This window comes from Saimiri boliviensis, chromosome 5 (assembly GCF_048565385.1).
Source record: "Saimiri boliviensis isolate mSaiBol1 chromosome 5, mSaiBol1.pri, whole genome shotgun sequence".
NCBI classification, from domain to species: Eukaryota; Metazoa; Chordata; class Mammalia; order Primates; family Cebidae; genus Saimiri; species Saimiri boliviensis.
Genome location: NC_133453.1, coordinates 34,046,919 through 34,072,871, shown reverse-complemented (window position 1 = coordinate 34,072,871; position 25,953 = coordinate 34,046,919). Strand labels below are relative to the sequence as shown.

General features: G+C 37.2%; 1 protein-coding gene across 4 annotated transcripts in view; it reads left to right on the top strand.

Annotated features, from left to right (window-relative positions):
- Positions 1 to 25,729, top strand: part of ADAM23 (ADAM metallopeptidase domain 23) — a 167,295-nt gene extending 141,566 nt beyond the window's left edge. The window contains exons 24-26 of one of the 4 annotated variants that reach the window (XM_003925736.4): positions 1,007 to 1,118; positions 14,362 to 14,452; positions 22,020 to 25,729. In XM_003925736.4, the coding sequence (XP_003925785.2) occupies positions 1,007 to 1,118; positions 14,362 to 14,452; positions 22,020 to 22,068 (252 nt within the window). In that variant the 3' untranslated portion in view covers positions 22,069 to 25,729. Of the gene's footprint in view, positions 1 to 1,006; positions 1,119 to 10,232; positions 10,324 to 14,361; positions 14,453 to 22,019 lie in introns of all 4 variants that reach the window. The other 3 variants (XM_074399167.1, XM_039470105.2, XM_074399168.1) reach the window with 3 other exon arrangements.
- Positions 25,730 to 25,953: the final 224 nt, after the last annotated feature.

Below are 25,953 nucleotides of genomic sequence, written 5' to 3'. Positions count from 1 at the left end.
GGTGTGAGGATTAAATGACATGCCTTGCTTAAAGCATATGGCATAGATACTGGCACATAGTAAATGCTCAGTAATTATTACATTAAAATAAAATCACTGGGTAGGTCTTTTGGTTATTTCAGTTATTACTCTGAAAACATAAAACTTAATGTGTAAAAATGCCCTACTGCCTCTCCCACTTTTTTATCATTTTTTTTTTTTAGCTAAATTCAGCCTTGTCAGTGCAATGATGGTATTAGAACATTTCAGATTAAAAAGCTTCCTTGTTTGATTTTTATCATCTCTAGTAATCTGCCCTGAATGTATTTCTCAGGAAGATAAGGGTTTAAACACTCCTGTCTCTAGTTTTCTGATTATTATTTATTCCATCTAGATTACAGTTTCATTCCAGCATTCTGGTGGGTCCTCAGCCTGGCTGACAGAAAAGAGGGTTACCGGGGACTGTGGGTGTGGGGATGGGGTGAGGGTAATGCTTGTTGGGCAGGGAAAGTGCCACTAAGTAAGTTTGGTGTTGAACATGGTGATGGTGAGGTCATACAAGGAATTGGTGATTTATGTCTCCTGGCCTTTTATCTCTGGCAGTGCTTTTGAGCCCACTATCTATTAATTTATTGAATTAAGTGTATATATTTTTAAAGTATGTTCCTAAAAACAGCTAATTCTGAAAAAAGTAGAAAAAAGTATCTTATCAGATATTTGTGTACTTAAGTAATATCATGATTCAATTTAAGAATAACATAATTCAATTTAATTTAAAAATAATAATATAAATAAATTAAAAAATTTCTTCCTTTTAATCTTTTTTCTTTAATTAATGGATCAAATATTACACATTTGATCTATGCGTTATTACTTCATGCCTAGTGATCAAAACCATGGGAAACTTAAAAAGAAATTCCAAATGGCTTTTAAAGCTTTCTCCCTGTCCCCATGTCTCTTTTACATGTATCGCCATTATTCTACAAAATACAGTGAAAATGCCATATCTGTTCTTTTTTCTTCACAGGTGTGTAGTAATGAAGCCACCTGCATTTGTGATTTCACCTGGGCAGGGACAGATTGCAGTATCCGGGATCCAGTTAGGAACCTTCACCCCCCAAAAGATGAAGGACCCAAGGGTTTGTGTGATTTCAGTTTCAATTCACGGAATACTGAATTCATCAACACTGTCCGATGCACCAATTTAACTTTCTAATTGATTTAAGAAGAGACACATAGGAATATCTCTTTTTGCCTTTAAAGTATATAGTTTATGTTACTGCAGAATTAAGGATTCTGATATATTTTTAAAATGTGTTTGAATTCTTAGTCTAGAACTGAGATTAGGAAGAAGTAAATATACACATTTTCTTTAATACAGTGTTCTTTTTCATTAAACCTTATTCTTTTTCCATAGTCACAAACTGTTTTGCAGTTTGTCTAAGCTATGCCATTTTTCTAATAGATCAAATCTTTTTGGCTGACGTGAGGTCTGGTTACTTTCCAATGTTGAAATCCCTCCAGAAGGAAGTTGTCACCTTCCAAGCTCTTTTTGAATGCTCTTTTGATTAGGAAGGAGTTGGAATTCTTCACAGAACTTTTGTTCTTTAAAGAAAGTGCAAAAGATCTGGACCTTTGTTTTAATGCATCATTAAGAGGAGAAAAATTAGAATTTTGGGATTAGAAAGAGACTCAGGGGCCACCTAGGCCCACTGTTTTTGCAGATGAGAAGGACCAGGCCCTGAGGTTAGGTCACTTACTATAGTCACCTAGGTAGTGGGAGGCAAGGCTGAAACCAGGGCCCAAGTCCCAAGTGATCTCAGACTCATGTTTTCTTCCCATTATATCATCTTTTTTTCTTTCTTTCTTTAAGACAGGGTCTTGCTTTGTCACCCAGATGAGAGTACAGTGGCACAATCGTGACTCACTGAAGCCTCAAACTGCGAGGCCCAGGGATCCTGCCACTGTGCCCAGCTAATTTTTCATAGAGACAGGGTTAGGGTATGTTGCCCAGGCTGGTCTTGAACTTCTGGCCTCAGGTGATCTTTCTGCCTTGGCCTCTCAAAGTGCTGGGATTATAGGTGTGAGCCACTGCACTCAGCCCCTCTTACGTCATCTTTTTCTTGTGTGTGTGATAGAGTCTCACTCTATCGCACAGGCTGGGGTGCAGTAGCAAAATCTTGGCTCATTGAAACCTCTGCCACCCAGGTTCAAGCAATTCTTCTGCCTCAGCCTCCTGAGTAGCTGGGATTATAGGCACCTGCCACTGCACCCAGCTAATTTTTGCATTTTTAGTAGAGACAGGATTTCACCATCTTAGTTGGGCTGGTCTTGAACTCCTGACCTGTGATCAACCTGCCTCTGCCTCCCAAAGTGCTGGGATTACACAGGCATGAGCTACTGCGCCCAGCCTCTTACATTATTTTATAATGTAATCTGTGTTATCAGAAGTATAGTAATTATTTTTCATTATTCTCCCCATTTCCATCCTATCATATGATTTTCAAAGACCTAGGAAAGCCATCAGTCACAACAGGCTTACTACAGCATCTATAACATTGTACCTGAGAAACCAAGAAAATACTAGAACCAGTTTTTTTTGATACAGGGATGACATTGTACATCAGCTGCTTTATCATGGTCCTGCTAATAGTCTTTTGTAAGTAACTGCCATGCTTTTCTTTGACAGGTAGGAAAATGCATATAGGAATAGGACCATTTTGATCAGCTTAGTTTTGGATAAAAGTTTATTGAAACTCTCTGAACTTCAGTATAGTTTATGTGGGAAAAGATGATTTCAGACACAGATGAAGCTCTATAATCCTTAATTCCTGAAGAGATTTAGGCTGATGCAGGCAGATGTGAATTGTTCAGTAATAGTGGGTGTGTTAAAACACATTTTATGCATTTGCTTAATATGCCCATGATATTAAAATTCTGTAGAATCATAATCACACCCTCACAGTCTATTTCTGTTCTCCTTCTATTTCTAAAAGGGAACGTATTCCACTTTTACACTTAGTCTTTTGTTACTTTAAAACTAGAACAGAAAATTCTTGGATCCACCTTCTGAAGTTAGATTTAGAGAAGATTTAAGCTCTAACAAGAGAAGCCAAGGTTCATTCTTTCCAAATCTCTCTCCACAGTGTGTCTGTGATTTTTTTTTTTTTTTAAGATCTAGATGCTGTTTCCTCAAGTGATGTATAAAGACGCCTCAACAGATGAACAGAGCTAAATTTACTTAGACTCTGCCTTTTTTTCTTTAAGTAGGGTAGGGGATTATTAGTTGTCTGGTTCTATCATATCTGTTCCCTGTTCCTTCACCCACCCATGCCTAAAACACTTTGGAGGGATTATGTAAACAAAGCTACATTCTAGAGAAAGTACTCACTGCTCCTTTTTGTTTTGTTTTGCTTTGTTTTCTCCATTTAATGTGGTGGTATCCCACATTATCTTTAAAAAAAAAACAACAACAAAAAAAAACTTTTTTGATCCTTCAAGTAATACATACTTATTGTAGAAAAATTTGAAAATACAGAAAATATTAAAACTCAGAGCTGCTCAAGATAAGCATTCTTGGGCCTGGCGCAGTGGCTCACGCCTATAATCTGAGGACTTTGGGAAGCCAAGGGCAGGTGGATCACCTGAGGTCAGGAGTTTGAGATCAGCCTGGTCAACATAGTGAAACCTTGTCTCTACTAAAAATACAAAAATTAGCCAGACGCGGTGGCATATGCCTGGAATCCCCGCTACTTGGGAAGCTGAAGCATGAGAATTGCTTGAACCCAGGAGGCAGAGGTTGCAGTGAGCCAAGATCGTGCCACTGCATTCTAGCCTGGGTGATAGAGTAAGACACTCTCCCCCTCTTCCACCTACCCCTCCTAAAAAGAGGCTAGGCGTGGTGGCTCATGCCGGTTATCCCAGCATTTTGAGAGGCCCAGGCAAGTGGATCACCTGAGGTCAGGAGTTCAAGACCAGCTTGACCAACATGGTGAAATCCCATCTCTATTAAAAATGCAAAAATTAGCTGGGCATGGTGGTGGGTGCCTGTAATCCCAGCTACTCAGGAGGCTGAGGCAGAATTGCATGAAGATGGGAGGTGGAAGTTACAGTGCGCCGAGATCGGGCCATTGTACTCCAGCCTGGATGACAGAGCGAGACTCCATCTCAAAAAAATAAAATAAAAGAGAGAGATAAGCCTTCTGGTGTGCTTCTTTCCTGTTGCATGTTTCTTTTGTCATTCTTAATGAAGACAATAGAGTCATAGTAAAGGTATCCATTGGTTCTAAAATTATTGAAAACCTTATGAATCTCTAATAATTTTGATTAAATTGAAAAGAAATCATTAATTGAAATAAATGAATTAATTATTTTTATAAATGTTTAGATTTCCAGAAAATCAAGCAATTTTTGTACTGGTAAAATAATGGCTTTTATCTATAAGGGCTAGCTATATCTTTTTAGCCTCTATTAAAAAATCTATTAATATACTGGTAAAACAGAAATTTAAAAATGTTAAAACTTTATGTAGACTTTATTATTTTTATTTTTAATTATGATGTTACAAGAAGATTCCAAGTGAGAAATTATGTGCTTTACTTTTCTTTCAATTCGGTTAGCAAATATTTATTGACTGTCTGTTACTTAAAAGATAACATATGCCTGGCACACACACACTCTTCTCTTTCGAAATATGTAAAGGAAATGAGATGCTGCATGCTAGTGCCACTTCAGTTTATCCATATTCATTTGTTTTGTTGCCTTGCTAAAGAATAATAGGTAATGGACTCAAGTTATTAAAACAATCTGTGCTTTACCGACTGTAGGCTCAGCAGTGTGTGAAACTAAGATTTTTCTCAAAAACTGAATGTTGTATCTTTTTTCTCATGATCCAGCTGGTTTGGTTGTCACTTGCCTGATTGAGCACAGTGTTTGGGCCCTCCCCAAATGCTTGCCATTTATAATGGGCACCACCCACAGTGTCCAGTCATATCCATAGATGAAGGTTTTCTGAATAGGTGCAGGAAGAGAGGAAGAGAGTATTAAAAGTACTTAGTGTTATTTAATTTCAATGTACTTCCATTATAGAGGAAAAAAAAATTTGAGAAACATAATGAAAATATGGCCTTTTTTAAAATCATGAACATGGGCATAAAAGATAAATTGTACCCAACTGCCCTTTGGATCAAGACCAGATTAGTAAAAATAAAGGTGAATTCTGTAACTTCATTGAGAATATCAGAAATGAACTGACCTGTTTTGGATATTTCTTTTATTTTAACTATAAGTTCCTGGAAGAATAGGAAATCCAACCTCTCCTTCTGTGTGGGGACTGGAAACATACCTGAAAGCATTGCCACTGTAGGCACCCTGTACTGCTACAGTTGTCTGCTGTGGACCCATAATTTAAGGCATGCTGTATTATTCACTCCAACTTCTCAAACCAAACTATTGAAAGATAAGAAATAGAATCAGCGCACAAACCATGTGAGCAAGGATTTTTTTAAAAAGATTTTTGTTACATGGTACTTTATTCTTTTTTTTCTACATTGTTGTTTATTTCACATACAAAAACCCTTTTTAATTTCATTTTTAATTTTTTTTATTTTGTAAGCCTAGTCCTTCTCTCAACTTGTTTCCACTGAAGTCATTATGGAAAATTATTTTGCTTTGTTCTACAAGGACAGAATGTATTTTAACTCTGTTTAAAAGACCTAGAATTACCTCCTGTTGTAGGGGGATCCACATCAAGTACCCTAATCATTGTCTGTATGTAGACACTGACTCAAGGTGCTTACTGTAGAATACAGTGGAACTTTTCTCATTTGATAGTTTACATCACCATTATAAAAAAGAAGAGAAACTGGGACATAGCTAATGTTTTCAGTGTTATGTATGTGCAGAGATATTATTCCTGGGAAGCTTTGGTCACACCTTTTTATCACAACCACATTCATCAAATCAGAGATAAAAATTTAGTCTAGATCTGTTGTTTCACAAATGAGAAAAGTAAGTTTGTTTTCAGGGTTAACAGTGAGCCAAGAATATAACATAATCACCTTATCTTGAGCCAAATACTTTTTTCTGTTATTCCACACTCTTCTTTGGAAATTGAGCAATGGGACTAGGCACAGTGGCTTGCGCCTGTGATCCCAACACTTTGGGAGGCTGAGGTGGCAAATTGTTTGAGCCCAGGAGTTCCAGACCAGCCTGAGCAACATGACAAAACCCTGTCTCTACAAAAAAATAAAAAAATTAGCCAGGTGTGGTGGCGTGTGTCTGTAGTCCCAGCTACTTGGGAGGCTGAACTGGGAGGTTCACCTAATCCCATTAAGCTGAGGTAGTAGAACCAAGATAGCACTACTGCACTCCAGCCTGAAAAACAGAGTAAGACCCTGTCTCAAAAAAAAAAAAAAAAAAAAAAAAAAGTTGAATATTAAGTTATTCTACTAGTTTTTATAGCATAATAGTAAGTAGAAGCGAAACAGGTAGTAATCAAGCTGATTAGCTCATCCATTACTTGTCAATGGTGCTTTTTTATGGAATTAGATAAGAGAGGAAGTATTACATTATTAGCATTTAGTATTTTTAAAACAATAGTTTTGAAGTCTTACTTTCTAAGGTATTAACCTTGAGGAATATTTAGTGTTTACATTTACCTTTTGCAGTATATCCTTTTGGCAACTGTCTTTGTCAGTGCACAAATCTTTGATTTTATAGTTTAGATGATTAGATATGAGAAGTTATCCTTATCATATATGATTATGCTCATGTATGATTACGTGTTACCTGTGTATTTTTCTCAAATAACAATGGCCTTATCAATAACCCAAGGATATACCAAGTTAAAAATTTTTTTTAGTAACTTTATTTTGTTTCAGTTCAGAAAAACTCTATTTTCATTGACAGCATACACTGAAATATATTTTTACATGAAATTATTTATTTTGCATCCTTTTAGACATTTGTCCTTGTAGCTAAAAATGAACTTAAGTTTTTCCTTTTATGGAAAAGAGGAAGGAGATCTGATTGTTATGTGTAACATCTTGAAATATGGAGCTACCTACCAATATTATACACTAATGTATAAATAGTTTATTTAGTACTTCTCTAATCTTGAATTGTAGTGGAATAATAAGTCCCTGAAGAAAGTCCATGGAGTGCAAATGATGACTTTGATACCTCCTGCCTGTGAAGTATTAAACGATACAAGATTTTAATCCCCTTTGGAATCACATGGAGGAAATAATGCACCTTCTTATTTGAGAAACTCTCCAAAAATAAGGGGGAAAAAAAGCCACTCAATTTCAAACCAGCACATTTTCAAAATGTCCGAAGCATGACTTGTCTATAAAGAAATTCTACATATAAATAGAAAATCTTAAGAAAAGGAGAAAATTTATAGTTTTTGATATTTTATACTTATTAAAAATTCTTTTAGCACAAATAAACCTAGATAGCAGGGATCGAGACTAAAAATAATAAACCAACAAGTAATGGAAATTTAAGCAAGTAAACAAAAATGAAAACATACTGTTAGGTAATAAACAGATTCCACAAACACATTATACTGAAAGGTAAGTGTGTCAAAGAGTTAGGGAGCAAAGTTAAGTTCCTAGTACAAGGATTGTGTTGTCAACTAGAAGCTTTAAGAGTTCCAGGTTTGGTAGGATGAGAAAGAGAGTAAGATATATCATTGTGCATCCAGCATAGTTCCTCGAACAGAAAAAGGTATTTAATAGCTAATAGATGAGTGAATTAATGCATATATTAAAGAATAGATAAATTAGTATAGAAGTAGAATTTTTTTTCAATGAGATAAATTCTTTGTAGCTATGAAAACCAGCTGCAACCTTCGATTTCAAGTATGTTCCCTGTAAAAATCCACCCACCTTTGAGCTACTCAGTTCACTTATGTCAAGCTGATGCACAAGTAACTTTACCACTTGCCAAAACAAAGTTCAGCACTGTCTGAGGCAGACATCCCCAAACTTTTTACACAGGGGGCCAGTTCACTGTCCCTCAGACCGTTGGAGGGCCACCACATACTGTGCTCCTCTCACTGACCACCAATGAAAGAGGTGCCCCTTCCTGAAGTGCTGTGGGGGGCTGGATAAATGGCCTCAGGGGGCCGCAGTTTGGGGACACCTGGTCTAAAGGAATAGAACAAAAGCAAAGCAGGATAGACAAAAAGAAAATCTCTGCTAGGTCTAGGTTAAGTCATTTCTTTAAGAGGTAACCATGTTCAGTGTAATGACAAAGAATCAAATGGCACTTTACGTGTATTTGCAGGATACTGTGCAACTCAAAGTAGTGGGAGGGAGAGAGAACAGGAAGGGTAGGGATGCTTTTTAAAAAGCCTTTTTCCCACCTCTATCTTGCTTTAGTGTTAAGAGTACTTACCAGTTAAGAATGTAGAGGTAATTAGTCTTTCTTATTGGAGATTACAGACTTATCTGTTTATCCTGAATACCCATTTGAAGCCTCTGTAGAAATGTCTTGTTCCTCATGTTGTATTTCTAAAACCTACCTGATGGGTTGCCTAATTGTCTTGTTTCTGCAGTGAGAAATTATGTCCATAGCAAAGACCAAAGTCTTTTAAAATTATTTTTATCTCTCATATAGTTCTTATAATTTCTAAAAAATTAACACTCATTTAGTATCACAATTTATGGGAGAGGGTTTCTTTCTAATATGTAGCATATGTGGCTTATATAAAAATTGCAGAAGTCATAGGACTCTCATGAATTGCAGCTCTGTGAACCAATGCCTAAAACCTAAGCAAAAAAAAAGTTATAAAATAATGTATACTTGTTAATTTAGTATTCTGAAAGCAAGGGTTTTCTAAGGTCTTTATTAAAATGGGGCTTTATATTTGGAATACGTTTTAATCTCAGTATTTGCCCCTATAACTTGAAAATCAGAGTAGTTCAGGTGGTTTTGCATTCGAATGCATTGTCATATTGAAAGCTTGCTGCCACTTTCTATGTTGGTCTTCTTTCCTTAGCCCTCAACACTCTCAGGGAACTTTCTCTGTTCTCTGTTGTGTCCCCATCTTTTTTTGTTTTTTAAGAATGCAGGTTGTGCTTAGCCAATGACAAAACTAGAATTTCTCCCTCACATTATTATCCTTTGATAAGAAGAAGTAGTGTACAGTTGCTTAACAAGGTTAGAAATCCAAGATTCTCTCTTCCTTTAGGAGAATATTTAGCTAAAAAGGTCAGTGAGTCCAATAGTAAGCCTTAAAAAATGGTGGCTTTGAGTCGTGGGTCTTTGTTTTGTTTCACTGTCTCAGAGCACACAACACGTGTGAAGGTTAGCCTTGTTGAAGCTAACCTCTGTTTCCATGGGAAAGGTGATTTGAAGCCAGTCCTTTTGATTCCTATAGAAATATGAGATAACGTGTATATATGTCCACACACTTGTGTGCACACAGGCACAGACGCACAGCTGCAAACAATGTGTCTTCCTACTTTAATACTAAACTTTATTTTGCCTTTGTAGAGGGAACGTTGGGGATCTCCACTCATTCTAGGCCCATTTTCCAGGATAGGAAGGCAGTACACAGAACAGTGATATAAAGTCTCACTCTGGTCGTCATCTACCACTTGGTAGTCTGGTTTCCCAGAGACCCTAACTCTCTATCAGTGCGTAGTTTATGCACTGGTGATGATTAAACAAAAAACAAAATGTCCAAATACTGTGATAGAAATCCAAACATTGCAGAGTTATTTGAAATATACTTTTCAATAAATTCCCAGGTTAACATGTATTTAATTTTAAAGCTATTCTGTCTTGAATTTCTAAGGATGCTCACAAAACTGAATGATATATTCTGAATTTTGAAAAGATGTAGCTTCTTAGGTATATTTAACAGTTTGAAAATTTTATAAACAATTACTAATGGTTCATTACTTTTTAATTAAAATACAGATTTGCTGTTACACAATTTAAATTTTAAATTTTACCTCACATCTGGTAGGAACTATAACTGAAATTGAATTATTTATGTGTTTATAAGTATGTATAAGATACTATGTTTTTTAAAAGTAGGGTGTGTAGAGTCTGAAGGTAAATTCACAGTTATCCTCAAATATCTTCAATGTGTATATAGATCTTAATTTCAAATCTATAGCAAAAAAATTCAGTGTTTAGCTGACTTTAAAGCATGTCCTGGATAGATTATTTTATATGTTAGTGAAATCAGTGTGTAATTTCCTTTGTTAAAAAATCTCCATTTTCCCTCCACACAGTGAATATGGCCACAAGCAGGCTAATAGGGGCTGTGGCTGGCACCATTCTGGCCCTGGGGGTGATTTTTGGAGGAACAGGGTGGGGAATAGAGTAAGCATCCTTGCCAGTTTCAGACTGTTTCTGTGTGGTGCCTGGTGTGTGAGGTGATGCCTGTACCTGACTCCATGTCTCGTCCTGTTGACTGTGTTTCCCGTGGTAGTGTACTTTGTGGTGTGACCTGGATGTTGCTTGTGTCCTGTGTTTTTCTTGTGTCCTGTAGAACCTTCTCCTGTCTGGAACAATGTGGGGCATAACATAACACTGGGTGTGCTTCCGATATCTTCACAATTCAGGCAATAGTCCTAGTACTTCCATTGCTCCTCCACTTTGTAAAAGTAATTTTAAAATACAGAATTTATTGGCAAAAATACTTTTATGTGTGTGTTTTCTCAGGATTCTTGTAATAAAGTTAATCTTTGCCAGTCAAATTTACTTATATAACTAGGAATTATCAACAGTTATTGCACTTTTTAAAGGTAATAAAAATGATAGCTACTATTGTTTTCTTCATTTCTTTAGAGTGATATAGGAGGCTGCAGCTTATTTTTTTAAAAAGAAGATATTTAGCATAGTGCCTTCCTATTTTTCCTATAAAATAGGTAAATACTTCAAAATTGAAGTCTACATAAATATTTGGAAGCAAGGAGCCTTAAGAATGAAAAAATATTTAATTCAAACCTGTATAACCATAAGCAAACAGCTGCAAATCACCTGGTGGGTTGGTCTTCAAAGTATCCAGGGTGTAAATAAATAGATTGTGTGCCACTTGCCCATTAAGCTCTCACAGAAATAGCACCCTTAATCAAAGCGTCTCACCCTGATGCTTTGATTTAGGGTGCTCTGTATTTGATCCACATCCTCAGAATAGCTGTCAGTTCTCCATGGGACTCTGCTTTCTGAGATTGCTAATCTGTAGGTTAAAAGATTATCATGATTTTTTTTCTTCTCTCTCTAATTAGAAAAAGAATGTTTAAGAATGACAAATGTAGCCCTTTACACTGTCTTTTCTATCTACTGTGCTGGTGGTAACACTTCAAAGTGGCCCAGGAATGAATTACCATTATCTTCAGGAATCACTAGATACCTTTTACTCAGCCACCCTCAAATCATGGGCTTATGGTGAATATCAGACATGTTTTTCTTTAGTCCCATTGGTTAGAACAAACGGGTACTCCTCTTACCTACTGGAATTCGGAGACCCAGGCACCAAAATAGCATCAAGAGGAAAGCAGGTTCATAGTTCACACCTGTGTTGAAGATGACATGAGCCTTCTTCCTCCTGGATTCAAGGACTTCAACCAGACTTAGATCTTCTTAACTCACATCTCATCACTATGGACTGTGAAGCTGGTTAGCACAGGGGAAGCTAGACATACTAGAAAAGAGATTTTGTTTCTCTTATGTATTAGATAACAAAGATCATAACAGATCAAAATATTTAGAGACAAGAACTTTGTCCTGTAAAATTTCCCCTTAGATCTGTTGACTGGATTATATATAGGAGAAACATTCCTTTTTCAGGACCAATTCCATGCATGTGTTTATGTGAAATTCTTCCTTGACAAATGGTAGTTTTCTGAAAATCATCCCAAATGCATTTTTTAACATTATAGATCGGCTGTAATTTTGGTGTCCTTGAATGTACTGATTGAAAGGATCAATTTTAATAATCCTTCCTTTAAGTCTTAGAGATAGGCAACATCAAAGAGGCCTTTGTTGTAAAACATAGTCCTTGTTACCAGCATTCGTTTTCATCAGTCATTTCCAGTTTTGTTTGTTTGTGACTATTTCTAATTGTGACAGGTAAGTCTGTGTAAGTGTATATATATTTTTTCTAAAGACAGATTTGTTATTTTTGGTTTATGAGCGCCAGTTGTCTATTAGCTTACTGACTTTTTTCCTTCCAAGTTTTAGCATAATTGCTCAAGAAGTAAATACAGCTTTTAAAAAATAATATAGTACAATATAGATTGTCTCAACATTTTTTAGTTTAACTGATAATGTTCATTCAGTGTTTAGAAATTCCATGGGCAGGAATTTTTTTTGTTTTTTTTTTTTTTTGTTTTTTTGTTGTTTGTTTGTTTGTTTTATTTCTACTCCTTAGTTTATAAGTCAGGAATCATTTTTCATGAGTTATGTATTGATTCTAATCCTAGCCTATGTTTTCTGAAGCTAACAAAGTACAAATTATATCCAAAGCATAGGGTATGTACATGGTTATATGTTTTTTAATGATTGTTTTGAAATTTGTTTCTCTGTTGAGATGTGGGGAGGAAATACATGTAAATGGAATAAAGTTTCATTAAAACAGAGGTTAGCAATCTTTCTGCAAAGGACCAGATGGTAAATAGTTTTGGCTTTCAGCCTACAGGGTTGTTGTCTATCACAACTTCTCAGTGGTGCTGTCTTAGCATGAAAGCAGCCATAAACAATATGTAAATGAATGTTCATGGCTGTGTTCCAATAAAACTTTTTTGCAGAAACAGACAATGCAGCCAGATTTTGTTTGTGGGCTCTGGTTTGCTGACCCTTGACTTACAGGGTATGTTTCAGAGTCAAACAAATCTGTGTCCAAATCTTGCTGTTATCACTCACTAACTTCTAGAGGACTCTGTTTCCTCATCTATTAAGTAAGAATAGTCATAGTTCCCACCTCATATGGTTTTTGTAAAGGTCAAATGAGATACTGTATGTTAAGTGCTCAGAACTGTGTCTGGCACATAGTAAGTGCACAATACAGTAGCTAAAATATTTTTATGGCTCTCATTATTATTATTATTGGTGTATCACTAAAGGCAACTGAGATTCATTATCTAGGCGATCAGCGGTTAGTGTTAAGAGCATGTCACAAGCCCAGGAGCCTGAAGAGACCTGCACCCCTTTGCAGCTGTCCTCTACCTGCCCACCAAGCCCTGGGTGATCTCCGAGTAAAAACACATTGTGCATGCAATTTGAGTGCCACCGAAAGTGGCATCCATTTATGTACACAGTTGAGGGCACTGATGTGAGCAGAAAAGAGAATTTTTACTCAGAAATGAATGTATACACAAAACTTGAGGATTTTAGAGAAACTAGTGATACTGACTTTGTGATTCCTGGAGCAAGGATAGATAGGACCGAAAGTGTTTTGTTGTTGGGGAACACTCTACCTGCATATTAGCATCCCGAAGGATGTGATATTTCAAATTATTATTATACTAGGTTTAATGTTGCTTAGATTTTAAAATGCTGAGCTTAAGGAGAGGAGTGAGCGAGTGGACAGGATTGAATATGGATTAGCTCTTCACAATAGATAGAAACACCACCTTATCTTTTCTTTCTTGCTGTCCTTTGGCTCTCTGCTCTTTTGTATCTCTAAGCCTCAAAGTTCTCTTAGTAATCAATGGGAACTTTAAAGCTATTCTCAGCTGAATCTAAGGAATCTTTTTACCATTTCCCCAAAATTACCCAAATGAGAGTTGTGCTTCCTTATGTCTTCCCTTTGAACCCCATTTTGGTCTTTACCACTGTAAGGACCATGAAGAAGTGTATCTTTGAGAGCAAGCCTTCAAAAGTCAGATCTTTATTGGTGACTTCCTTCTGACTGCTACATTTTAACTGTCTCCAAGTGGGGAATGAAAAAGTTAGCATTCAGACCACTTTTAGGTGCTTTTTGGAAGGGCATTGTAGCAGAATGTTTTTCCTTTCCTCCATGCCCCCATTTGTCAGTCAGATGGAGCTAATCTGAATGCGATGGTGTTCTCTATTCGCTTTTACTGACTTGATTTATGATACTGGGAAAGGGCAAGAGAAGAAGAATGTGCCAAGACAGCAAATGGGGCCTATTTGCTTCAAATTCTGTGAAAGGTGAATTTAATGGAACTTAATTGTCAATGGTGCAGAAACTTTAGATTTAAAGACATATAAATCCAAGCAATTGCTCACCATAGCATTTAAAGTGCAATTAAGCTAAGTAAATAAAGTCAATTGAAATGTTTAGCCATCTTTTACACAGGATATTTACTTCCTGAAACTGCTTAACTGCCTTTCCCTTGTGGTAACAAAAGTGGTTGGTTCATATGACTCTCTTCCCATGATCCTTTGTCACAGGTCCTAGTGCCACCAATCTCATAATAGGCTCCATCGCTGGTGCCATCCTGGTAGCAGCTATTGTCCTTGGGGGCACAGGCTGGGGATTTAAGTAAGCAACGCCGCATGTCTTCTTCTCAGTGGCTCTGGCACTTCTCTTTTCTGCTTACATAACCAGGTTTTGAGTTCCTGCTACAAGAGTTTAGATTCTATCCGTCAAACTGCAAAAAAATAAGTCTTTTTTATTCAGAAATGGGTTAGAAAAGAAGAAACACAGACCCCCAACTGTCATCTTCAGGCAAGTGGGAAATGTGGATGGAATTCCTATACACTAATTTTTAAGGAGAACAAAGAAGCTCTTCAGTAGAAGACAGTCCAGCTTGTAAGAGCAGGCATTCTGAGATACATTCATTTATACACAGGTAATCAAGGAAACCATGTAGTTGAAAGTAAGTGGATGTAAATTGCTTGTATCTGTTTCAAACTTGTTTATAGTCCACTGATATTTTGAAATTTTTACAACGTAAGTAATCATGCAATCATTACTTGTATTTTTCATATGTGACATAGTATATGTAGCTTTGTGATTTAAAAAGCTTTATAGTTTAAAAAAAACATTTAAAAAGTATTTGTATAATTCTCAACCAACTGAATTAGTTTTAAATCAGAATTTGAAAAATGTGGCTTTGTGACACTTAATATTTTCTAATCAAGGACTAAATATTGACCTGACAGGTAGACTTGGTGTGTTTTCCTAGTGGCCTTTTAGTTTGGATGGCACACTGATTACTGAACTAAGATTCTTTAAATAGACACACTAGGTATTCACAAATAAACCTTAACTGTGATCAAAATTTTTAAACCTGATTTATCCAGGTTGGATGTTTCTACACTCCAGAATCATTGGATAATTACTTTTTATGCCTTTTCATGCTATAGTGACTTGATGATTATGATTTGTAGGTAAGCCCTCCTGTACGTCCTGTGATAAATTTTCAGCCAGATTTACAGAAACAAATTTAAGTGGAAATAAGACCATTACCCAAATTCAAAACCTACCTTGCCTCCATCTAGTTGCTCAGTAAAGGAAGCTTTTGCCCTGAACTATCTGAATATTTGCCCTAATTATAAACTTTATAAGTCTTATATTTGGGATTTTGAATTCAATAAGTTTGAGCCAGCTAAAGTGTTATTATTAGAAGCTGATTAAATAAACCAAAGGTGATTTAAAGACATTCAACATTTTCTGCCAATTTGTTATTATATTAAGATTTAATGAGTAAGCCTACAGTTTTTGAGTGCCTTTAACTTGAAATAGTATGATAAAATTATACTTCTTTTCTCTTGGTATATTTATGAAGTTGAATTTGTTTAGTAAAATAGTTTTGGCATCAGTGTGTTTTCAAAAACACACACATAAAACGGGCAACTCATACTTAAAGTTACTGTTTTGCTACATTGCCCCCATAGGAAATCACGCATGTGGCATCTAGCAAGAAATATGTTTCTGTTTGGGCCGGCCTAACTCAAGCAAAACTTTTCTTAGTGTTCCACTGCTACAAAAAAAGTCATTGAACATTATAGTACTGCCATACTCTGTTATTATTTTATAATGCTTCCTTGAATTTTTTCATAAGTATGCCTCAAGAAAAATAAATCTGGATCATGCCCGGGTTTATGCCTCATTTGGCATTAAGAAATCCTGGGTTCAAAGGCCTGGGAAACAGTCTACTACTAATCTTTGCCATCTAGCCACATGCAATGCCAAATTTATCATTGCGGTGTTGGAGAGAATTGCACACTATTCTGTAGCAGGACCTCAAAACAGTGGCCTGGCCTAGCTCACAGCTTGAATTGCATGTTTCTTTGGGGAAAAATGGAAAAGCCTTTATCACTGTGTATATAAGTGGATTAGGCCCTGTTAAGATTATTTATATCTGAGAGAGTGAGATCTCATTATCACAAGAGCAAAAAACAAAAGGTAGGGGATCAACACTTAGTGGGATGAGAAACAGCCTTTGCTGACTGCTGCCTGGTTGTTGCTGTGCAGGGACCTGTACTGCTGAACTAAGTCAAAGCTTCTTCCTGTGCCCTAGAACTCTAATAATCACTTTCAGGGAGAACTGTGTAGAAAGTCACACAATAGGGTGAAGCGAAGAAAGTGATGAAGAATAAGAATAATTCCAGAACATGTAACTTGAGGAGTTTATGTTGGAGAATGTGCTACTCCTGAACAACTATTGGTTGCTACATGAGGGTCTTAATTTGCTTTAAATTTTAGTAGTAGCTGTGTGGTTGTGTTCAGCTTTAAATAACACTTCTACCTTGTCATAAAAGGCTTTTGGTGCTGAATGATAATGTGTAGGTTTTCCCACCATTTGTTCAGTTTTGGAGATTACTAGTCTGGAGATAATTCATAAGTATAATTATTTGCTAGTTGAACGGAAAGCCTTTTTTCATTGAGTTCAATGTAAATGTTTGAAAAGAGATTCCTTGAGACTCAGAAGTTGAAAATAATTTGTACAAAAGATTGTTCTAAATACTGCTATTGGGAATCCCTCCTGATACCAGGTTTTTATTTCAAGAAGAAAAGTTGATAAAGTAACCTGAACAATTTGAGGGCAGTTCAACTTTTAGATTGAAGGAAAATATAGTAACTGCTCAGGGAAAATACTGCATTTTCCTAATATCACATTTCTTTAGATGTACTAGTGAGTAATTTGGATGTAGAAGTATCATACCATATGTGACCCGCTCAAGTATAAATGAGAAATACAGCTATGCACTGAGCCCTGACCTTGCCTGCCATTCTTTAAAGTTCTTAAACTATATTTCCTCTGAAACAGGTGGTAAAAAGCATGAAATGTGTGCATGCATGTGTGAATGTGTGCACACTTGTGTGTGTGAACTGATAACAAAGATGTATCAAGATTATTATAATCTGAGAATAATACAAATTTAAATTACATACTTCCTTTTAGCAGAGCAGTTGAGTCAGACATCTTTGGTTAAAGCAAACAAGGCTTCCACAAGCAAGGCTGTGGATTTCCTGAAGAATTTTTAAATGCTTTGTTTGGTAGATTTTAAAAAACATGTTCTTACATATTGTGTAATGTGATGAGTAGTAACGTTGCTTAATTTAATTTAGTATCTTTGCTTAATTTCTTTTTTGGGGGGTGCGGGGGAGGGGACGGAGTTTTGCTCTTGTTGCCCAGGCTGGAGTGCAATGGTGCAATCCTGGCTCACCACAATCTCCGCCTCCCAGGTTCAAGGGATTCTCTTGCCTCAACCTCCCATGTAGCTGGGATTACAGCCATATGCCACCATGCCCAGCTAATTTTGTGTTTTTAGTAGAGACAGGGTTTCTCCATGTTGGCCAGGCTGGTCTCCAACTCCCTACCTCAGGTGATCTGCCTACCTTGGCCCCCAAAATGTTGGGATTACAGGTGTGAGCCAATGCGCCTGGCTAACTTTGCTTAATTTCATACTCCAGAAGTATGAGGTTACTAAGGCTATGATTAGTCTGTTATAGATTCCCAGGTATTGAGGGTCTTAGGATTTTCTCTATGAAATGCTGTGAAAAATGAATATAGGCATGTGGCATACCAATTTGCTCTACTTCTGTATCTGCATTTATTTTCATTCACCCCATGCTCCTGTTCCTCCCCGGCACCCACACAGAGAGAATAAAGTTATGAGCTGTGGACACCTACCCAACAATGAATAATAATACTCCTTGAATTGACTGTTAGAGATGTTGCTTTTACTGGACATTAGAAAAAGCAGGATCACTTTAGTAGCATCTCCCCTAAAGCTTAGGAAAGGTGAAAGGTATATGAAAAGATAATTTCATATCTCCATTTAAAAGTGAACAGAATTGCCTTCAGCACTTTAGACATGGCTGTTTATCTGATATTTCCTAAACTTGAATGTAGTGTTTTAGATGTGAGCAAAGTCATTTACATGGACATTAGTAGGTTGATGGTAGTAGGAAAAGAGAAATTCTAGGTGATGGTGGGAAAAGAAATGAAGGTAATAATGATGACTTTTGTTGACAGTTGAAATAGAAAGGACTATAGGATGAACACTGAGCTATTCCAACCATACTGTAACATTTCAGTCTGTGGAACCTCATTACCACGTCTTACTCTACCACTACTTGCTCTGTCCATGGGATTCAGTGGCCAAGTGGGTTTCAACAGTGGCCATACTGACCTGGCATAGTTACTCCTTACCTTAAAGTTGTGAATTTAATATTAATAACCCCATGTAATTATCATATGTGGTTTCTTCTCTCTGAGAAGTTACTTGTGTTACAAGCTCATGCTGAGCATTACTCTGGGTCTAAGAGATTGTGTCTGGCCTACATTCCATTTTATTGGACATGTTAAAGAAAAGGCTGTTTATGTACTTACACAAAATGAAATTTAAAGAGCTATATCTAGACTATTGCCAGAAACATTAAGAGCTATCTGAGGCCGGGTGTGGTGGCTCATGCCTATAATCCTAGCACTTTGGGAGGCTGATGTGGACAGATTGCCTTAGATCAGGAGTTTGAGACCAGCCTGGCCAACATGGTGAAACCCTTCTCTACTAAAAATACAAAAATTAACCGGACATGGTGGCGCACGCCTGTAATCCCAGCTACTCAAGAAACTGAGACAGGAGAATCCCTTGAACCCAGGAGGCAGAGGTTGCAATGAGCTGAGACCGCGCTGTTGCACTCCAGCCTGGGCAACAAGAGCGAAACTCTGTCTCAAAAAAAAAAAAAAAAAAGTTATCTGAATGTCAAGTCAGATACAATCTGAAAGGAACTTAATATTGCTAATTATATTTTCTCAAAAGAGTAAATACCTTTTTTGTGGGGGTCTTTGGACTTTTGCAGAATTAAGAAATGGAATCAAATTTGGCTAGTCTTTCCATGAGGAGTATAACCAGACTGCTTTTTTGAATTCCATGACTGTATCCCAGTTCAAAAACGAGAAGCCTAATTCCCTTAATACCTGGGACTGCTGGATTAAGCACTTTCTCTTTCATGGTGCCAGACTGGCCAGGAAAATCAGTGCATTCCCTGCCCCAACACCCCAGGGAAGTAAGCTCAGTGTAAGGTGGCTTAAGAGGGATTGAGCTAGAGGGACTTCGCCGGGGTGTGGGAGGTGACGATAAAAATGTGATAACCATGGATACAAACATGTCCTTGAAAGATCTAAAGACTTTCCAGCTCAGAGATGATTACTGTTATGCAAAGAGTTTTGCTTTAATTTTATGTAGTTTATGTGTATAATGTATATTGTAGACAAAAGTCCAGATTATTTTAGAATTAGTAAAAATTGATGAAAGCTGTGGCAATGTGAGCTTTATGGATTATGCTAGTGTTTTATAATGATCCAGAAATACCTTGCAAGTTATGATAAGGAAGTTAATTACCTTCAGAATCCTAGTGAGCAGAGGATATTCAGAGGAAACCATTATGGAAGAAAGACAGCAAGGACCTACCCACAATAGTTGTATTTTCACATTTAAATTGAACTGAAAGAATTTTTTTTCATAGAGGAAATTCAGGCCTTTCTCAACATACAGTGGCCATAGTGGTTTTACAATTTATATGTGAGACGCCTTCACAGTCTGCTTGCCTCAGGAACATTCATCTCTGTTTTCATTGTGGGTTTGCCTCCCTGGTTAAAAGAGCTCACCTTCCACCTGCTGGAACATCAGTGGAAGAGCTAATGTCTTGGAATGCCCCATTGGTGTTCAGAGTCCATTTTCATCCAAAAAAATATATAGTTCTGCAGGATGGCTTGGCCTCTCGGTCTGACCTGGGACCCGAAGAGCAATATTTCTGTAAAAAGGTGCAACCCAAGCTTCAAAAACGAACATTTATAAAGAGCACAAGCTTTCGGACCCCAGAGGTTACCTGTGTGCCAGACTGAAATAGAATTTCCTATCTCCATTTAAAAATGGACTTCGTTGATATTATGACCTTGGACATGGCTACTTGTCTGTCATTCCTGAAGTTGAATAAAGGAATTTAGATGTGGGCAATATAGTCATTCACATGCACAGTGCTAGCTTGGTTTGCCCCTTCCTCTACATTTAGATTTATTGAGGAAACTTTAGTTTAACATTTATCTTGAGTTCTAGCAGTACTCTCTAGCTCACAAGATTGGGGCCCCTGGTCCTTCAGGGTCATTTCACAAGGTCAGGCAGCCTCTATTTTTCCTCCTGACTCACAGAGTGTGTCTCCTTAAACCCTACCTTCCAGGGATATGAACATAGGTGACAGATGGAGACCCTGTGCTCCTCAGCAAACTAACTTGGTGGAGGATGCATTGTGGGAGACTTGCCTTTTGGTCTCACACTAGTTTCTTGGGTAGCATCGGCAGGGCCCACTCTCAAGAATATTGACTTAAAAGAGGGCTGGGTGGGAATGGTGATGAAAAGTAAACAGCATTGTTGCAAATAGTGTTTGCTGCAGTGGTTACCTGCTAGGCCAGTGAGTCACACGCTTAGGTTACTCATGAAGGCGTTTTAATATAAACTTTTAAAAATAAAAGACAGGTTTTCTTTAAATACTTTTATATTATTTCAAAAGAGAAGCATCTAAATGACCATCTTGGGAAAAACAAGAATTTTGCAGATGCCTTTATACCATTTTGAGCTTTGGTATTGTTTTTATTTTGAATTACTAGCGGGGGAGGAGGATATATTGCAATGGTTTTGATACTTAGGGCCCGTAAGGGTATCCAGCTGGCCCTGAGTCAGTGGGCAGAGGAATGAGGGCTCTGGGGACTCCTCAGTCTCCAGTTTTGCATGATGCCTCGGTGGCAGCAGCCTTGCACCCGCCCAGTATGCAGACTAAATGCATGAGCCCCTTGCTTGATGCCCCACATGAAGCCAGACCATGGGGAGGTTGCAACCAATTTTTATTGTTGCCTTGTAGTGTCTTGCTGGTTCTTTCTTTTCTCTTTAAACATAGGAGCCACTTTTTAGGAGACTGGACACTGTGAGCAAAGCATTTTAACTTGCCGATTTTCAACAAAGCTAAATGCTGCATTTGCTTCACTAACCTGAACCTGTGTCCACTCTCCTTTGAGTGTACTGTCTTACTGTGCACTCTGTTTTCCAACTTTCTAGATATAAAAAATGCTTGTTCCATGGTGTGGTAAGAGCTCACACACCCAAGGCAGCAAGATAAGTGAATAGAGCAAGGCTTTTTTGCCATCGTGGCAAAGGCCAGTCCACTGCTATAGAACTGCTATAAGCCTGGAAGGAGTACCTATGAGACTGTCCGTTTTTCATAGCTCTCCCAATACGCCCCTTCACGGAAGAGGCCTTCCTGTAATAATTTTCACCTAATGAATTAGCAGTGTCATTATTTCTGAAATAAGAAACAAATTGGGCCTTAGGGTCTTCCTGTGATTTAAAATGAACAACTCAAAGCTTGTTTTGGTCTTCACCAAAGGACATACTCTAGGGGGTATGTTGTGAAGACATCCAAAAGCATTAGCTGTTCTGTCTTTCAATTTCAAGTTATTTTGGAAACTGCCTCCATGTGAGTTAATTACTCTGCTCTGGAACTAGCATTATTGTTATTATCATTACCACTCTCTCATCATCATCTGATTAATATTGTGGATTTCCCCCCTCTGCTTACATCTTCTTTTGACGCACTCTGGAAGAAATGTCAAGAAGAGGAGGTTCGATCCTACTCAGCAAGGCCCCATCTGAATCAACTGCGCTGGATGGACACCACCTTGCACTGCTGGATTCTGGGTATGACATACTCGCAGCAGTGTTGCCGGAACTATTAAGTTTATAAACAAAACCTTTGAGTGGTAATGACTATGGAGCTAAAGTTGGGGTGACAGGGATGGGTTAAAAGAAAACGGTCTCTTTTGGAAATAATCTCAAAGAACTGCCTTCGCCAGCTATCAATAAAGGGGGGAGAGGGCAAAAGACCATGCTGTAAAAAGAACTGTTTCTGAATCTTTTTTTTTTTTTCCTGACAGAAGAAGGAACAACACACACACACAAATTAAGTGCAATAAAAGAATCATTAAATAAATAGCAAATGATTTTTTTCCCTCAGCCTGCTGGCACTTAATATCTTCTAAATGATTTGGCATGAATTTTTTTTTCCTTTCCTACCAATGACGAACTCCAGTGGCATGAAGAACTAATTTTCGAAAGGGTAAAAACTGCATGGCATATATACAACCAGCTAGCAAGCCAATTCTCAGCAAAACCTGCAACAGAATTCCTAAGGTGAAGAAGACAGATGAACACACAGAAGCTGCCTGGGCCTCTTCACTCAGACATGTCCCCACACCGCATCCTCCCACTTCTTAGCCCCCACCTCCCACCCTCTCTAGTCCCCACTCCCCATTGGAGACCAGGCCAGGGTGAACTCCACGGACCTTGCTCTTGTTGATTCACTTTCCCCATTGTGTTTTCTCCTGGACTGAGCATCCTTTGGGAATGGGAGCTGGAATTTGAACAATGATGCTATTGTATAGTTCTTTTATAAATGTAAATATGGAAATAAGAGATTTTGACACATCATTTTCACTTCTCTGTATTGAGATATTTTCCTTGTAAAGTTTCTCTGTAAACTTCAGTTTATTTTTTGCTCCCCATCTTTTTTGTTTCTTGTCTCTCTTTGTTTCTCTGTCTCTGTTCTTATCTCTTGTAACAGGTTACACAATGGCTCTTGGGCTTACCTAAAAAGACAGATGTAGCCACAGATGCAGGGAGTTTGGACACAAAACAAGTGCAGTTTAAAGTTGGTGTGCGTTAAACCAAAAATAAACAAAAGTAGGGGGACACAAACAACAAAACCCATATCAAAGACACAAAATTATGTAAATGCAAATATATGTACTATCTAAATTTTTTTGATGTCATTATAAACCTATGTATATAATGTAAGAAAGTAGACACCCTTTCAAATTAATCACAAAAGTGCCAAGCTCATGATTTTAGTTTCAGTTTTGACAATTTCCTTTCCCTGTCTTTAATGTGAAAGGAGGATAAACTTAAAGCCTTAAATAATAAAAAATAATAATTTTTAAATGTTAAAAGCTTGGAAACAGTGAAGCTTTACATTTTATTTGTATTTGTTAGTGTCAATATTTTGTCCATGTTCATCTTCCTGCCTCAAAATATATGTGGTAGAACCCTATTGGAAAAGTGGTCATGGGAATAGAAGGAGCAGTTACCTTTGTATCAGCATTATTAAAATAAGCTCTTATGTTGTCCTGTGCTATCAAGAAACCTTGCTTGACCTCTGGTATTTTACTGGTCAGTGGAATGTTGCATTGGATTATCATGGGATTCTACTATATACAAATCCACATTCTTCTTCTCCAGCCAGATTTGCAGATGTAATCTGGGCTTTCCAAGTCCCTCTGAGTTTCCTTCACTTTCACTGATTTTGTTCTTCTAAATATGGTCAAGATAGCTTCTGTCACATGCTAAGTAAATAAGCTAAAGAAATTTGGCTGCAGCTTTGTTTTTTAATGTATAAACTTGTACGTGATCACTTAGATGAGCATCCGTCTGTAGATGAGCTTTAGTAAAGACTCCCGAAGAGCTCCTACTTCTCTAATGCTCCCCCCTTTTAGGAGAAGAACATGCAGTTGTACTTGTCACTCTTCACGACACCAAATCCATTGGTAGATTTAGCTCCAAGGCCCTTTTCAGCAAGATTAATGTTAGCAGTCTTACAACTTTGACTTTGGAAAATATTATGTTCTGAAAATGCACTGCTAGACACAACGGGGGTTTCTTCCCCCAATGTGTCTTTAATTGGGGAAGTATCAGAATCATAGACCAGAAACTTTAATTTCTGTATTCTATAATAGACCATCGCCAAACATCTTATCATGTGTTGCTTTCTGAGTAATAGGTGCTACACAGGTAGCTTTCTCTAGGACAAGCTGTACATTTATATTGTAATAACAGGGCCATCTACAAGGCCTCTCAGCCTTACTCCTGGCTTCATAGGACACAGGTAGCATCCCTCTAGTTGGTGGCAATGGCTCTTTCAGCTTGGAGGAAGCTTGGAGGAAACTCAGATTACTTGGTATCTTTTCCTGTTGCTGCATTGCTTAGTGTTTCCTTGTTGCTGAGTCCTATTCTCTAGTAGATGCTAAGCTGCTGCGAAGTACACCATACACATTTCACTAAGATTCCAGGGGCACCATGGAGACTTAATAGAAACAAAATCATGGTGGTTACAAAACAAGTTAAATCTCTATTGTTGACTTTTAAGCATTTCACAAACAACATTGTAAATGTGCGATGTTATGTTTTAAATCAGACCACAGTGGTCCCCAAATGTTATGTACATATGGCAAATGTCAGTGTAACTTTTTGTTACACTGACCATTTCATAGGTAACCGAACCCATGCTCCAATGTTGAATTATTTGTTTATGTAAAATACACAAGCTTTAAGCTATTTGTGTATGAATATGAAAGATAATGCAACCACATCAATCGTAAATGATGGAATATAATTATTTTTGATGGTATTGGGTAACATAATTTCAAACTCTTTGCTGTATTTTCTTTTGCACATGCCATTCATTTGCTGATTTTTGTGGTGTGGATATTCCTTTTTATTAGTTTGAGCTCAAAGCACAAGTGTATCACTGTTTAATGTTACCTAACAAGAGTTAGTGTTAAGTGATGATCAAGTTCCTATTTCACCTGCTATACTTTTACTGCATCAATTAATGACACCTGGATGAGGAGACGTGCGCTAACTTCATTGCTCATCTGGGATCGCGCATGAGCCCATTGAATTAGAGCTACTCCTACTAGATAACTGAGCAGTACACATAAGTGCATGTTATGAAACATGAATCACATAGAGCTGTGGAGTTTTACCAAGTGGTGTGTGTGGTTTTTGTTTTTTACTATGCAAAGATTGGAAATGCACAAACCTTTCAAAGTCTAGTGTCTGAAGAACTTTACAAACAATACTTGAACCATTTATTTAAATTTATCCCATCATGTTTTATAGTCATTGTTGCTTCCATCATTAATTTCCACTTTTAAGTGCTTTGTAATTTTTTTAAGTGCACTACCTGAAGTTTTGTTTGAAATTAACAAATTCATTCATATCTTGTTGGCTGCCTATGAATGGAGATTTAATAGTCATTGTATGCATCTTTAAGTCAAATGTGTATTAAAACTTTCGTTAACATAGAATATTGTAGCTTTATGCTTTAATCATTTCGTTTAAACCTCTTTTCTGTGTCCTCTTGTATTGCTAATTAAATGGTCCATGTGCCTGATATCATCAGAGTTTTAGCACCCATCCAAAGGCTCACTGAAAATTTAAGCAGTCAAAGGCACAAAATAAAATCTCTGATTAATGATAAGTATATGCCTAATTAGGATTCAGTTTTATTCGATTCACTGGAATTTTTTGCTTCTTATAAATCAGAAAAAACCCTACCTTAGAATCGATAGTTGTTTTTGTTGTTGTTGTCGTTTTTGGTGTCTCACTTCTTAGTTTTAAGAATGGATGGCTAGTAATAACATCCACACTTTGGACCCGGTACCAAATTTATAATCAAGCAACAAAGAAACCAGAAGAAAAGTC